We start from the raw sequence: 13,843 nt of genomic DNA, 5'->3' as shown, positions 1-13,843 counted from the left end.
GGGAAGGTTTTGACCACCTGGGAATTCCGGGTGTAGTTATCTTTTTACTAGTTAGTACTATTAAGAAAACTTTACAATGTCATGTTTTCTCTAAAGTATTTTTACAGTGGAATCGCTGCTTCATACCGGGTAAACATAAACTCTTAATGGGACAGTTATTACAATGTATAACTGTAAATAAATTTATTAATAGATGATTGTTGATGCAGCAAAAATGAACGAACTTTGATATTCCCAAACGATCTTCTCATTATAGTAAATTATGATGCTAATGGAATTTATTTGGCGAATTGAATGAAGCAGTCAGTATCATATATTTATACCTCCTGTTACTTTAATCTAAGGCCAGATTTAAATTGCCAAATGGAGAGCGGATTAATTAAACGTTTTAGATGAAGTGAAAATATGATTGCATTACCGTTTATGGTAATTATTGAACGAGTGAAGTATGGAAAATGCACAACCTGGTGGTCGCCAACACATTTTATCAAAACGATAAACCTACACGTTCACTAGGGTAGTATAAAAATGTTTGAAATTGATATTCGATTATATCTTTGTTAGAGAAAACAGTCATCACAGATCATGAGAAGTAATATCAACTCTATTATATAATGACTATTGGAATACTAAGTTAGTATCACGGTTTTGTTGATTTGGAACATGAACATCCACGATATACATTGAGTGGGCAGAAATCATGGGATACCTACCTAGTAATGGGTAGGCCCACCTTTCGCCTGGATAATGGCGGTCACACGAGGATGCATTGAGTCCATTAGTTCACGAAAGCGTTCCACACGTATTTCCATCCATGCTTGCTGCACCGCTGTCCATAATTTCATTGCATTCCTGGGTGGAGGATCCAAAGCTGGAACAGACCTTTCCACAGTATTCCAAAGGTGCTCCACAGGGTTTATGTTCTGTGAACGGGGAGGTCATGCCATGGTGGTAAAATCTGCGGAATGCTCTTCGAACCATGCTCTAGTCATCACGGCTCTGTGGAGAGGCGCATTGTCTTGCTGGAAGAGTCCATTGCCCTGTGCGTGCACGATGACCATGAAGGAATGCAGATGGTCTGCAAGGATGGATAAGTAACCTGGACCGTTCAAAGATGTGTCTAGACGTACATGAGGTCCAAACATGTGCCAGTTGAACACGCCCCAGACCGACCGCCCACCTGCCTGAGCAGTTCCTTGTTGACATGACGGGTGCATTGTTACGCACCCTCCAGTCTCGAAATAACTGGAAACGGGACTCATCGGACCAGAAGACCCATCTCCAATCATCCAAGGTCCTCTGCCGATGTTCTTTTGCCCAGTTGAGGGGTAGAGTCCTGTGTCGTGATGTTAGCAATGCGACTCTAATGGATCGACGGCTCCCATAACCTATTGCGGCTGATGGTCTTGGTGGAGATGTTTCTGGCACCTCCCTGGTTGAAGACGGCGGTGATTTATGCCACTCTCACTCTTTGCGGGTGCCTGGTTTCCGGGCGCTGTAGTTTGCGGGGCTTGGGCCTTTCTTTGTGGGAGCGGCCCTTGTTCCGTTCACTGGTCTTGTTGCCCTTCTCTGTGCTCGTTCCGACGATTCTGCATCCTTCCTGGGGTGGGGCCCCCGGACCTGTGTGCGGTGCTCGGGGTGTAGCCTGACCGTTGCCTTGTGCGGGGGACAGTCCCCTCCTTTTCCCTGCTGGAGGGGTTCCAGTGTGTCGTTGGCAGGGCGCAGTGAGCTACTCTTGGACGGTTTGCGCTGCTCGGGTGGGGGGGGATACGTGTCTGACTGCGCAGTTTCTCCCGGGTCCTTTTCGTTCTTTGCCGTCCTGGGTGTGGTGCCGCACGGTTGGTGCGTTGCTCTGGGGTTGCTGCTGCCCGTGTGCAGTGCTTTGCATTTGTCGGTGTCGGACTTCGGTTACCGCCTCTCGGCCCAATCTGCTCAGCTTTTCTGGATCCTGTTGCAGTGGCGTGCCGTCGTTGGTGGCCCTGCCGGCGTTCGTATCGTCTGCAGACTTAGACGTTAAGCCTGATATATCATTATCATTAATAACTAGAGAAAACAACAATGGACTCAACACTGAACCCTGGGGGGACTCCACTAATAACATGAGTCCAGGAAGAGCACTATGTCCACACTCTCACTCTTCGGTTGGCTGAAACAATGCGAGACAGAAGTCGATGGTCACGTTCACCCACCACCTTTTTCCCCCCCACAGCGCCTGTCCAGGACGAAATGTTATTCCGGGAAGAGCGTATTCCCGATACTATCGAACGGGAATAGTGCAATTTTGTACTACCTCTGCGATAGAGTGACCCGTGCGTCGAGAACCCATTATCATCCCTCTTTGAAGTCGGTTAACTCACGATGTTTTTCCGTTCTGACATCGAATTACCGTCTACGTGAATGCAGTGTATCTATATATCTGCCAAAAGGTGGGTTCGTCCACTAGCGAGAGGGGGGTGACAGTGTCGCGTTGCCAAAGAACCAGGTATCTCGTGAATTCTGTCCTTCCAGTGAACAGCATAATTATGCTTGAGCAGATTGGAGAGATAATTGAAAATCTGTCCAACCACGTGAAAATATAATTATTTGAAACTTAAAATACTTTGATCAATATCCGAACAGGATTTCTTTAATGTGTGGTTTCACAAGGGTAAGAAGAGACTGATTTTTCACATGGGAGTAGTTGCGTTCGTGGATTAACAAAAATCGCCACGAAAATGCGAAAATCGCTGTAGGGGTACTGATCAGTACCCCTACAGCGCGGCCACGGTGTAACTCGCACCCTTGTTGCGTTTACGTTTTCAATCGCTATATATTTCAACTTCTAGCAGTCCGATTTTAAAAACCAAAATATTTCTTTCATCAATCTCTACTGTATATATTAAAAATTTTCGAAGGAAAAAATTTATATTTCAAACATGCTGAAAACTAATTGTGAGCGTTATAAGGCGTATACGTGCAATGCCATCACCGAAACCACCTACATTGAGTACAAAGGAGAGATTTGTAAAACATTAAATCACTGTAAACATTGAAATAAACGTTTCGAGAATTCTAAAGAAAAGTAATCATGCAAAGAAATTTATCAGACATACTCATTATTTGGTGAGATAATTTTCAAAATACACTTGATTTGCTGTAGTCGAACTGACTTGCATCTGCTAAAGATGGTTCTAAACAGACCAAACAGTATGGACTAAGAGAACAGAAATGTTTTTCCCCCCTAACTGAATTTTGATTCTCAGAATTCCCATTATGGTAATCAGTTGAGTTCGTTTTATTATTATCCGGGTTGAATGGCAGTGAACACAGCTGTCTGGTATTATAAAAATGGTATTTCAACTTCTTTTCAAATTGGAGAAGCTCGCCTGAAAAATCCATAGTTTAGTTAAACTAGATTAGTTTCAGTGAACTACTTCAAACGAACAGGGATATTCGTGTGTTGTGTTGTGGCGGACTCCAGGGTTTTCCCCTATTAGCCGCTGTTGTACTTCTTGTGTTGAAGTTTACTCCAAAGCTGGCCATTTGCATGTAGTGTATTGGATGTGTAGGTATTATGATATGTTCTGTTGTAGTGTTGTCGGCCGGTACCTGGCTCTTAGCAGGTGGGAAGCGGTAACACCTGATCACCACGTCCACCTCCCCTTCCCCGCCACGTGGAGGCGGCCAGGATCTACTACCTTCTTGCTTGTCTACATAAGAACAGAGTTCCGGGATAGACAGTATAAAGGAAAGGGGATATAGTGGGAATAGTTGAGGATGGGTAGGGTAGGAAAGAACAGTACAGCGGGGAGTCAGATCAAGAGACCCGCTGTAGTAAAGAGAAGTTAGGAGAAATTTAGCAAAGATAAAAGAAGAGAAAAAGGAGGTGGAAACGCTCTTCAATCAAAGAGTAGCCACTTCTTGTGGCATAATTCTATAATTAGGATTAGCAGAATCCTATCCTGTAATCAGGATTGGTAACAGTCAAGGATCTTCTTCCACGAACCCCTCAACTTGAAAGATATATCTTTATCCTACTAGATATAGTCACTTAATTTTCCAGACGATGGGAGCTACCCAGCGTCATCAACAGAGTTCAATTCCTCTTCAACAATCTCATCAACTCCATGGGAAAACCAGCGCGTTCAGTACAACAGAAATCGACGATTTCTGTTGTCAATGCATATTAATTACAGTATTTACAACGTTCCAACCCTGCAGATAGTTAAGACATCAAAACTTTATACTCCCAACATGATGCAACACTCAATGTTCATGTGACATAATGCCACGGAAGGAGAAAGAAAGAAAGAAAGTTTAGCACAAAGGTTATACTGCGTACCATCCGTAAACATCAACCGATAGAATATTATTCATTTGGAAACTGGTTGCTGTCATCGGCACAAAAGTTCAGCACAAAGGTTGTACAGCATTCCAGTCGAAAGCCGTCCACAGGAAGCCGTTGACACACCAAAATCTGTCTCTATACGCTGTATACATTTCCCAACACAGAAGCCTATCCAACTTCAAGAATCTGTTCTTCTGACAGAGTGTATTTCCAATGTTCATGAAACAATGTGACTAGGAAAAGAAGACAGTTATCAGAGTTAAGCATTACTTCTTTCAATCACTATGAAAGTAGCGAAAGTCATTATGATAGGGAGTAACAAATGACTAGTAATGTCAAATGAAAATCCAATAAACATGTCAAATCATGGGACACAGTCTCATACACTAGGAGGAGACTACAGCTTCGCATCAGCAAACACATTCAACACATCCATTTAATTTATCCCAGTTCCAGCTATCTCAAAATTGCACTTCTCAATTCCTCTCGACGCTTATATACACGTGTTGCAAACAAATTAAAAGCCGCCGTAGCCTATTGGTCAGGCGCGCGGGTGCATAAATACACGTGCCTTGAGTGACCGGGGTTCAAACCCGTGACTGCTGAATACGGTGCTGTTTCTTGTATTCTGTCTATCTTGTTAACTCCTCTGACTGTTTAGTCGTCCCGGAGTATAAACAGAAAATTTAATTTTAATTTTAAATGCAGTTTGTTATTGAATGAATAAGAATTTATCCTCCATGGTAAGAAAACCAGTGATCAATTGTAACTCAATCCTGAAGTCAGTGTAATAGTGGCACTCCAAGAGGAAGATATGATCCACATTTTTCTCACCCACACAAAGACAAAGTGGGGAGGGAGATAGACCGAGTTAACAAAGATTGCTATTTAGACTGCCATGGCCAGACAGTAAGAATGTTCCATATAATCCAGGAGAAAACTACAAAAGTTCTTTCTTCCTGAATTCCCTTACGTTTGGTGAATACTCTCTTGTAGCCTTTCCCAACTCTGACACAGACCAATCACCTTGCCACTTAACGTAAATAGTGCGCAATCTTTTCAGTTCAGTTGTTATTGGAGCACTTAAATCAAGTTCCACATTATCAAGAGAAGCAGGATGAGCTATTTCTTTTTTCAAATGGTATTTCAAATATTATATTGGACTTCATATTGAATTGGCATCCTGCCTGTCAGGACCTGCAAAGCCACAGTAGAAATCGCCCTACAAGCTCTCGTCATTATTAAGAGGGCAGTACGCTGTGCCTGCAAAAGCTGTTATTGCACACTTGGTCGCTTTATATCCCCAGGTGCCAGCACCATAAGTGATAATAGACAAGAATACGCAGTTGTGGGATCTCAAAACCCATGAGGCTCCAGTCTTGTCTGGTGACTTGTCTCAGCCTGAAAAGTAATGACTTGCACTTTTCCTTAATATATCTTGCGTGAGTTATGAAGCTGAGATCATCATCCAAAATTATTAATAAGTATTTTGTTGTTGAGTTGTATTTAACAGCTTGTCCCTTATATCTAATTTGAGGAGGAAGCCCTCTGTCTAACCTACCTTTCAGCAAAATTTGAGACGTTTTACTAGTAGATACTTCGAGTTGATTATCATCTGACCACACAGCAAATTCTTGTAGTACCCCATTGGTCACCTCTTCAAGAGACTTCCTGGAATTTCCTTTTGATTAAGATGGTCAGGTCATCTGCATACGCGATAATAGATATCGCGTCAAAACGTTTGTTCAGTCAGGAGTCTAAAACTAAATTCAAAACAAGGCCCCAAGGATGGACCCGTGTGGGAAACTCCTGGTGACATTTCTTGAAACTTGATTAGAACCATTCCTAACAATCAATGAACGCTGCGAGAAGTATCTGGATAACAGGCTGTATAATGGTTTAGAAACTTCGGCCTCCCGGAATGTCTCCTGGGAACTTTGCCACCATAGGGTATCAAAGGCCCCTTTGAAGTCCACAAAGAGGCCGAGCAATTTTTTAGTTGTAGTTTCTTGTTGGATCTCCAGTAAAGAAGCAATGGCATCTTCTGTTCCTCCAACTTTTGTAAAACAAAACTGAAAAGGTGAAGAAAGTCTTTTAGAGAAGTAAGCAGCCAAAATACGAATTTTTCTCTCGCTATAACTTTTTCTGAAGCCTTACCCACAACAGGGAACAAGGCAATATGTCTAAATGATGACGATTCTGATTTCTGCGGATTTTTGAGGAAAATTTTTAAGCTAGCAACTTTCCAGATTAAAGGAAAGATACCTTGGTAAAGACAAAAATAATGTCAGGATGACGACAGGTACGATCTTCCATACACGTTTGAATACTTCTACTTCAATGCCATTAAGACCAGGACATTTGCCCGTATGTATGGACCTGGTAGCAAGGTCTATCTCCTCAAAAGTAAAAGGAAGTTCATCAGGCGTACCTAAATAATCCGCATTTTTCACCCTGATGTCCGTCATTTTTGGATCAATACATACCTCTTCATCTTGATGAATAATAACATCTAGAATTCTATTCATAGTTGGTTCCCACCATAAGTGTTTCTCGATCACCAGAAGCTTGAACAAAAACGAACACTCCACCAGCTGTAATTTTGTTATTTATTAATTTATATATGAGTCCACAAGGATCATTATTTCCCTGAATGCTCACCAAATGCCCCCAAGAAGATTTTTCTCTCTTGTAAATCTCATTGTGATAATTCCTGCGAGCTTGCTTATATCTGTTTTGTAATATAACTTCTAGAATATGACGTGGTCTGTCTCTCTTTGCTGTTTGAAAATCTCTTCTTGTTTGTTTCATCAGTCGTTTTAACTGTGACGGGTCCGAGGACCACCACGGCACATGGTATGGCTTTCTTTTTCTACAGTTCATCGATTGTTTACAAGCTGTAAGAATTATATTTTGAACAGTTTGTGCTTGTTCATCTGCAGTAAGAGAAAGTAACTGGTCTAAAAACTCTTGTAGTACATTATCAAAATTATCCCACTTAGCCTTCTTTGTGTAGAACCTAGGGGCATCAGTAGGGTTCAATCTGGATCGCTGTTGATCATAATTAAGTCTAAACGTTATAACATTATGATCGCTGGTAGACCAGCTAGTATGCAATTTCCAGTTAAAGAGCCTTGGACTGATAAGAGATGATGCGAGGGTAACGTCAATATCAGAAGTGCTCATAGGAGTCACACATGCTGGTGGATGGCTCGGTGTATTTAAAATGCTCAACCGATGAGACAAGGTAAGGTCTTCCAATAATTCGCCTTTTCTGTTAGTGGCGGCACTACTCCAAAGAGTAGACTCTGCATTTTCATCTGTCATGATGATTCTTTCCACGCAAAGTATTTAACGTCATATCCAGGTAATCCACAAACGGTTGTATGGAATCTCTATATTGTCAGTATAAGGAGATAATATAGACTTGGCCACACCAACCCTCCAAACATGCGCAGACAGCATGCGAAGAACAGAGACTAGGTATTTTGGTAACTGTAAGACTTGGATTTGTGATGGCAACAGCTCTTGAAATAGCGCTTTCCTATCTTAAGACAGAAGAATTTCACTCGCTGTGAAGATTGAGTTCTTATAATCGCGCATATTTCAATAGAAGAGCGTTAGTTATTCAAAATAATTCAATACCATGGCAATCTGTTGCAAAAGTGATGAATGCTGTACTCGCGTATGTAAAAATAAAATTATTATCGAAAAAATGTTTGTTTTTTTTTAATGCGGTTTCAAAGATATAACGAAAATACAGACACCGGACAAAAAATTAGTCACCTGTGTAATTTTTCAATTAATAGCATATAGCATCCCCTTCCTTTAGCGAAAATACCTTCATGAATTCTTGTTGGTAAGGATTCGACTAGGTCCCTTAAATAGATTATATCAATTTTGAAATCAGTTGAGCCAATAATTCATTCAGGTTTAGTAGATGCTATTGTGCGTTCACTTTTCGTTCAACATACGCTATCAATAGGAATTACATCTGACGACTTGGGTGACCAATTTAAATATCCTACCATTTCCTCGTGCCATTTTGAAACATCAGAAGCCCTGTAAAGCGGACAGTTGTCATCCTGGAATGCAGGAATATGAAAATCACGAGTGTCCTTCAAATGTTCAGCAAAAGGATAACTTGATCATCCACAATATTTGCACAGCCATTCTGATTTATCCTGGTCATTGGTTAACTGTTGGCAGCAGTTCTTGTCTTGCTTGAAATCGTTTTTCATTTACTAGACGCGATATTTATGGACGATCACTTAACAGACTCTCAACCATAGTTCTACCGTTGATTTCTGGCTGAATTCGAAGCACCATTGCTCAAAACCCTATTACTGTTCTTTCTGGAACACCAGATAACCTTTAACAGGATGTACTTTAGATGTGCGAAGTGCTACCACTCCTTTTTTGTCACTCTCCAATATGTCTTCTGCATCCCATTTTCAATACTAAATTAGCATTTGTGTCTCTTTACTACTCGGTCCCCTCCCCTTCAGCGGTGGTGATATATTTCTACTTGGGCCTAAAAATCGTGATCTCGGTGCAATGGACCGAGGTGAGATGTTCAATTCTTTTCAAGCAGAGCTGAGATTATCCTCTGAAGTCCAAGGTTTTGAGGATTATTCCCGATTTTTCATCCGCAAGACGACAAAGCAGCCTTAAAACAACTAGGGGTTACAGATTTGAAGTACTGTCACTTCAAAATTTCATTTTCCTTCCAGTATAAGTGCTGACTTTATTCCACGGTATTTAGAATTGTGGTTTTTCGTTGCAGTAATCCGCATGTAACAACTCGATTCCCAGTAGATAGATTTCCATGCAATCTTGTATTTGGTTTAAATCGAAATATTTTTCGTGCCATTCCAAAATTTCATTAAATGAGGACAAATAGAAATCCGGCAATTATTAGTTCAATCATTATGACATTTTCAGCGTGAAACAAGCTGAAATTATTGGTTCATGTTCCATGAAAAGCGTACGACTCTAGAACAAAATGTCAGATCAAGGCCAAATTTTCAAATTGTGTTCTGTTGGGCCATGAGAAAATTTTAGGTCCAGTTACGATTGCACAGCCCTCGTTCCTCCCCCTCCCCACCACTGCCACAAAATTGACATAAATTAAAGTATGCTTTCGCATTAATTGACAAGAAAAATGCCGATTGCTACCAAATTTTCAACATATATTCTGTTGCCCACCCCACCCAAGTTCGATTCCGATAGTTCTAAGTTCGCTTTCGATTTCATAAAATTTTCTCCCCAGTTTCCCCCTCCTGAAATATTATTATAAATTTGGAACAAAAGCTCTGATCCATTTTATGACTGAATACTAACTAACCTAGAATATTTTAGGATCTTGGTAAAAAGTAGAAATTTCCCTGTCGATGGGTTGACTTATTTTGTTAAAAATTATGAATTATTACTATTAGCTAATGTGCCTGAAATGTAACGTACTGCGTACATGAACCAACTTGTTTTTCCTTCGAAAATAGAAAGTAAAATAAAATCGATGATCAAATGGAGTAGTATGATCAATGAACAATGATAACTTTGCTGCATCGAAAATTATTCTAAAAGAATGAAGTTTTACCAGTATTGTGGGATATAAAAATTTAAAAAGTAGAAAAACTTACCTAGGATGCCTATATAAGATAAATTATATTTTCTTTCTTACAGTTTAGATGTTACACTAACACAGAAAGCAAACAGTCCGATTGAATCACTGAGGATTTCAATACAAGCTGCGCCTTTATGAATAGAAATTCACGGATGTTGTCCCGAAACTGAATTCGAGGTGAATTTCTCTATTGAATCCTGAAAATTAATACGATAACCTTAGTGCTCGAGCGTACTTCCTCCGCCTCCAGTCTGTTGACCCTGTTAGAATGAATCGAGTTAACACCCAATTTTCCACTCACTTAACTGTGGGTGTAACCACAGTCTGCCATTTTCTGTGTCCTGCTTCAGCAAGTAAAGCAGAAAGAATGTTATTAAATTAAAAGAGAGAGCTCCTTCCTATTCCTTTTTGTCTCAGAATACCCCTGACCAAACTCATCCAACCCCCAGCATTAGGTCATGGTACTTTATTCGTATCTTAAAACCGAAAGTTCCTAATTTCATGCATCGCTGGACATACTGATATATGCAGAGATTATCTCAGTTGGTAGGAAATAGTGTTCTATCAGACTTGATTTAAGTTGTACTAAAGAACAATGATCACTTAAATCTCATATGTTTGGTTTTAGCTTGTGCTTTAATTACAAAAATAAAGCTGATTTTGTAGACAAAACTGATATCGTTTAATGGCTCTTAAAAGTAAATTACTACGAAAGAACTTTCATGTAACACATAAATATCAGTTGTAAACATTTTGAATTATTTTGGGAACCCATTATCATGTTCACAAAGAAAAAGTAAAGAACACATTAAAGGAGCTGAAGTTTGAATCATAAGTATTACTTTGAAATCGTTTTTGAAGTAATATCAGAAACCAAAAACAAAGCGAAGTTCGACTAAATTGTAACATGCGTATTCTTTCAAATGCGATGTCCCGATAATAAATTTAAAGCCCTTTTTAATTGTTATTTATTTAGTTTTAAAATATTAATTAATAAGAAAGTATCAGTTTTAATAACATATCATTGCAAGTAATTGTTTACGATGTTTTTTTTTGATAATGGCATACATTAAAATAAAACAGCAGTATACGTCTCTGTTGGGGCAGCGCTTTTTATTGAGTTGGGCAATACCGAGGTGAAATTCCATTACATTATGAGATCGATGTACTAAGTACTGTAATGTGCTTATTTGTTTACGTACAAAATGAGGTTATGCCCTACTTGTAGAACAATGTTTTATGACTTTTATCGATTTAAAAGTAAAAGAATAAGATATTTGGTACTTTCTGGGTGTGTGTGTATATTGATATAGATCACCATGAATATCACAACCAAATCACCATAATATCAAAGATAAAAAAACAACAACTTATGGATATTCATAATGTATGATAATGTAAAAGATTACAGAGATTAGTGAGCCGGTGTGTACATAGGACAACATATGTGGTCACAGGTACGAATGTTCATCTTCGAAATCTTACTCCACCACAAAAAAAGGAAGACCAATTGTCAACTGAGAACTGTTATATCGATTACCGTAAAACATTGAAGTCAGGAACCCCACTGGTCACTGGGTGGCTGTACCGGAATATAAAAATAAACTTTAATAATTGTAACCCAGTTTTATTTTGCCCTTTGGTTAATAATAATTTTAAAATTGTAAGATGCAGATATTAAAATGTTTGAAATTCTAAGAAGTCTGAAAGTCTAAATTTTGAAGTTAACTCAACAGATAATACGGTACATATATTCTGTCTCGAAGAAATTTCTTTAACAACATGCTGCCCGTCCGATTTAAGGAAGTTGATAATTTAAGGATTATATAAACAAAGATGTTTTTGAATACTCTCAGGCTAAAAACTACATACGTATAGTATAATCGATTTTCCAGCTAGTTTTGTATATTGAAAAAGAAAGAAGTGGCTGCAAGATGGCAGTGCAGGTATAATGATTACTCATAGTTTATCAAAAATTTTTCGTTATCTTATTTTACTGCGTAGTACCCGACTTTTCAGTGAACTCCAATAATTCACAAGCTCAGTATTTAATCGATTTCCGATTCATTTTTTCCAACTATAAAATTAGACAGTTCCATGGCGGTTTCTTTCCTTGTTTTCGTTAGTACCGTCTTATCGAAAGTAGATGTCCAGTAAGATGTACAAATCACTGACACTTGGCAAAAGCAGAGATTGCAACGACTTCCTGGAAGGTTTTAATAAACCCCTAAACTAGGTCATCAGTATACCGTCACACTAGCAAACAAAGGAAGGTATTTTTCAGCAGATATGTTAACGCTTGAAGTAGCGTTACCACACACCTGGTAAAGAAAGTTTTACTTACCTACTACCAGAACTAACAGCAGAAGACAGAGAGTAAAAATCACCACAAAATCCATAATAGACCGAGTACAAACGCTGTGTGCCCCACTTAGGGCTGCAGTCTCCACATAAATAGATCTAGCTTTCAGGCGCTCACTTGCTTAAGTAGGTCCTGCGTAAGAACCTGTCGGACCAGAGGTAACTGGCCGTCTGTACTGCTTCTTCTCTTCCCTTTCTCTTCCCCCCACCTGAAGCTACCACCACTCCCTCGAGCGACAGCCTAGCGGTAATTATAAAGCCTCCATCACCACTGAGTATAATTTCTTAAAATCCCCTTCTCTGTATGATATGGCAACAGTGATGCTTGAACTAAATAATTCAAATCGAATTTCATCAATCCCCGGTTCCAAGAGCTGCTGGAACGATTTTATAGATTTTTAATATGTCTAAGAAAACCTCTAGTAAGTCTTAAAAATATCAGGAAAAACTATCGAACTTTCACACGGATTCTACCACAACAGAGAGGAATGAAAAGGATTAATATATCTCCAGAATGTAATCTATCCTCAGAAAAATATTTAATCTCAGCTAGCAGTTTCGTTATGAATTTTTTGCATAAAAAAGTTTATAAGCATTCATTTCTTTTGCGTTATATAATTGTCTCCAAAATGTTTTGGAAACAACTATAATGTAAAGAAATTATGTAATTGTCTCGAAATATTGTTTGTGTGATAACTTATATTATATACGATATTAGGCACTTAATTTGAACAAAACAATATATGAGATTAATACTTTTCTACTGTTTAAAGCTTCAAATGAGTTCTAAATTAAAACTGTTATTTTTCTTATTAAGAGGAAAATTAGTCTTTACAAATCAGCAATTTACAGATACAAATGCAGTGACACCTTTATGGCCTTAGTTACCTTAAAACAACCAGCCAAGGCCAATTATTACAGTCAATAGTACTATTTGTTACATAAACAATAACATGCAAATTACTTCCAATATATAACTGATATTGAAGGAAAATTTTTACTTGAAATGGATTAATCATTGTCATGAAAGTTTTAGAGGGCCAATTTGCCCTTGAATAAATACTTCTTTCCAAAATGCTACTAAATTTTATTTGAGGTGACGAGCATTAGGAAAGATGGAGAATGACCGTTTCTAAGTTGTTAAGATTGTTTTGTGGCAAACAAATGATTTCAGATGATTTCATGCAATAGAAACCGGTGGAAACATCAGGCACCAGAAGTGCCTCTAGTCGAGCAGAATTACAGCAATTACTGATATTAATAGCTCGATGTATTAGAATAAAAACACATAACCACTTGGTGAAGTGTTCCCAAAAGTAGCAGGGATCCAGAAATAATTGAAGAGCCCATGTCTGCTGACCAAACATCAGTGGATGTTCATAATGTTTACTGAGCCCAGAATAGCCTTCGGTCTTATTCCATGCACAGACATTTTCAATAAAAGAGAAACATTGAACCAGTCCGAAAGCATTGCTGAAAGAGAGCCGTTCGCAACAGAGTCCCAAAATCCTCTCTCCACGTCACTACAG

At 39.0% G+C, this 13,843-nt stretch overlaps 1 protein-coding gene across 1 annotated transcript in view; it reads right to left on the bottom strand.

Annotated features, from left to right (window-relative positions):
• LOC150087361 (uncharacterized) overlaps positions 1 to 12,435 on the bottom strand; it is a 31,154-nt gene extending 18,719 nt beyond the window's left edge. The window contains exon 1 of the mRNA XM_090371152.1: positions 12,298 to 12,435. Coding sequence (XP_090227278.1) covers positions 12,298 to 12,352 — 55 coding nt within the window. The 5' untranslated portion in view covers positions 12,353 to 12,435. The remainder of the gene's footprint in view (positions 1 to 12,297) is intronic.
• Between the last annotated feature and the right edge of the window lie 1,408 nt (positions 12,436 to 13,843).

This window comes from Mastigoproctus giganteus, chromosome 4 (genome assembly GCF_048544385.1).
Source record: "Mastigoproctus giganteus isolate SK-2022 chromosome 4, ASM4854438v1, whole genome shotgun sequence".
Lineage (NCBI taxonomy): Eukaryota > Metazoa > Arthropoda > Arachnida > Uropygi > Thelyphonidae > Mastigoproctus > Mastigoproctus giganteus.
The sequence above is the reverse complement of the archived record's forward strand: the minus strand, read 5'-3'. Positions and strand labels throughout refer to the sequence as shown.